Source organism: Clarias gariepinus, chromosome 23 (assembly GCF_024256425.1).
Source record: "Clarias gariepinus isolate MV-2021 ecotype Netherlands chromosome 23, CGAR_prim_01v2, whole genome shotgun sequence".
Classification (NCBI taxonomy): domain Eukaryota; kingdom Metazoa; phylum Chordata; class Actinopteri; order Siluriformes; family Clariidae; genus Clarias; species Clarias gariepinus.
Window position 1 is genome coordinate 17,358,210 of NC_071122.1, and position 2,660 is coordinate 17,360,869.

At 41.4% G+C, this 2,660-nt stretch overlaps 1 protein-coding gene across 1 annotated transcript; it reads left to right on the top strand.

Moving 5' to 3' along the window:
• Positions 1-272: 272 nt before the first annotated feature.
• myog (myogenin) lies at positions 273-2,172 on the top strand. Its single transcript, XM_053484142.1, has 3 exons — positions 273-981; positions 1,344-1,449; positions 1,587-2,172. Exons 1-3 carry the CDS (start codon positions 445-447, stop codon positions 1,703-1,705), a joined length of 762 nt encoding a protein of 253 aa, XP_053340117.1. The 5' UTR covers positions 273-444; the 3' UTR covers positions 1,706-2,172.
• Positions 2,173-2,660: the final 488 nt, after the last annotated feature.

Sequence of the window (2,660 nt, forward strand, 5' to 3'; positions counted from 1 at the left end):
TTAAAATAGTCACTTTGGACTGCTTCTTCAAATCTCCTGTGATTTGTTAGATTTCCTAGGCACCAAGATCATATTTCACAGACTTCAACAGTGCCCTGCCGCCTGTTCTTTAAACAAAAATGAACCCCAAAAACATCCCAGAGAGACTTGGGGGCAATGGACAGAGATGCAAAGTATAGATGTGTGGCAACAGCTTAACATGGGATCGGGTTTCTCAGGGCCCTGGCTATATTTAACCTAGTGATCTAACACCAGGCAGAAGGTTTAAATGCCACCCCTACAGTTGGTGTGGAGCAGTTGTCGCCCACAGATCTTGTTCGGCACAAGCTTGGGGATACACACGTGCAGTGCACACACACCACGCAGGACCTAGTACGTGAAAAGAGCAAGTGAGAAAAGAAGAGAGCCAGTGGAGTGCACACTTCTCCTGTCTTGTCAGCCTAGATGGAGCTTTTCGAGACCAACCCGTACTTCTTCCCTGAGCAGCGCTTTTATGAAACCGGTGAGAACTTCTTCCCTTCCAGGCTTACAGGGGGATTTGATCAAGGAGGATACCAAGACAGGAGCTCTATGGTGGGAATGTGTGGGGATGGAAGACTGCTTTCTGGCACTGTAGGACTGGAAGACAAGCCATCTCCAACCTCCACACTCTCGCTGTCACTCTCACCCAACCAGGAGCAAGAGCACTGCCCAGGTCAGTGCCTGCCATGGGCCTGCAAGGTGTGTAAGCGCAAGTCAGTAAGCATGGACCGACGTCGAGCAGCCACGCTGCGTGAGAAGCGCAGGCTCAAGAAGGTGAATGAGGCTTTTGAAGCACTCAAGCGCAGCACATTGACCAACCCAAACCAGAGGCTACCCAAGGTTGAGATCCTCAGAAGTGCTATCCAATACATTGAGCGGCTACAGGCACTTGTCAGTTCACTTAATCAGCAGGATCACGAGCAGGCTGGCCTGCATTACAGGGCCTCAGCTGCTCAGAGGGTAAGTGTTTTTAGAGAACAAAGTATATTGTGGGAAAAGAAATGCCTGGGGTTTGGTAGACTGTCATGTCAATTATGTCAAATGCAAAGCAAAATATTTAATCAACATGGGGTCTTGTTTTTAGCTATACATCTCCAAAATAATTGACACTATAACATGTTAAGGACACCTGACTTTAACAAAATCTTAATTTACTTTCTAACAAATGGTGTTATAATAGTATATACAATACTTGTATATACTTACTGTACTCAGGCATGTTTGCTCTCGGCCACACCTAAAATGCTGTTCCCCGTCAAGTAGAGTCAGTTTTACATGAGTGCGTCAGTGTTGTGACTGATGGTTGTTTGTGTGTGTAACAGGTGTCGTCCTCCAGTGACCAGGGTTCAGGCAGCACATGCTGTAGCAGCCCAGAGTGGAGCACTGCATCAGACCACTGCACCCCAGTCTACGGCTCCACCCATGAAGGTAAACTTTCACCAAACCAAACATCACTTAGCTGGTTCATAAGCAATACATCAAATCTATAATTTACTTATATCATTAAAAAAAGTGTTACAGGTTACCAAGAAACAAAGTTCTTACCCCCTTATTTAATTCCACAGATCTGCTGAATGAAGATTCTTCGGAACAAGTCAATCTGAGATCTCTGACGTCAATCGTGGACAGCATCACAGGCACAGAGGGAGCGCCGGTCGTTTACTCAGTGGACATTACGAAGTGAGCAACAGCATGATTAAAGGGTGAAGGAGTGGTGCAAGCAAATATCATTCTAACATCCAGTTCCAGAATGCCTATAAATACAGCACTACCTGTTACACCAAAAGCATGAAAACCCAAAGTAATGGATGAAAAGCCCCCGGGGTACAATTTCCAATCACATTTAGTGGTCCATCACAAATATTTCCATTTTTTTATGTTTGGAAGATGTTAAAGCTAGCAAGTCTAGACTGTTTTGTCCTTTGAAACTTTCCTCAGTCATTTTGTTTTTGCATTGTTTTTTTTTTTTTTTTGCATGTGTGTTATGCCTACCAACAAATATTCATTTATGGGGCCAATGTTTTATGACTGTTTTGACCAATATTTGCTTAATTTAATTAGTTCCATAATACCATGTAAATACGTTCCTATTTTCTACTGAGTGAATCTGTTAGTTTATTTTATATATATTTTTTGTTTGAAATAATTTATTTGGACTTTTTTAAAATAAAGATTGTTGTGTATTTCTACATGTGTTTGGTCAAAACTTGCATTCATAAACTCGCTTGCATCCATAAACATGTCAAGAAACCCCCCCAAAGCTGTTACATAGTTAAATATTTATTTCACATATATATTGTACATATATATGCATATAGATTTACAGTGAAAGAAAAAAAAAACTACAGAACATAATCTCCTTCTGAAAATGAGTCAAGGAGAATTATTCACTTTAATAGACTTCACCCACATGCCTCATGTGGAATCTGATATAACTACTGTATACATATTTCTGTACACAAATAGACTATTTACAAACACTGAAACCTAAGCACATGCACACAGATTGAAATATGAAAAAGAGAGGGATAGATAGAGAGAGCGAGAGAGAGAAAGAGAGAGACTCAAACACAGAAATGCATGTGTTTAAGAAAGAGATTGAAAGATGGGGAAACACAGAGAGAGATAGAGAGAAAAAG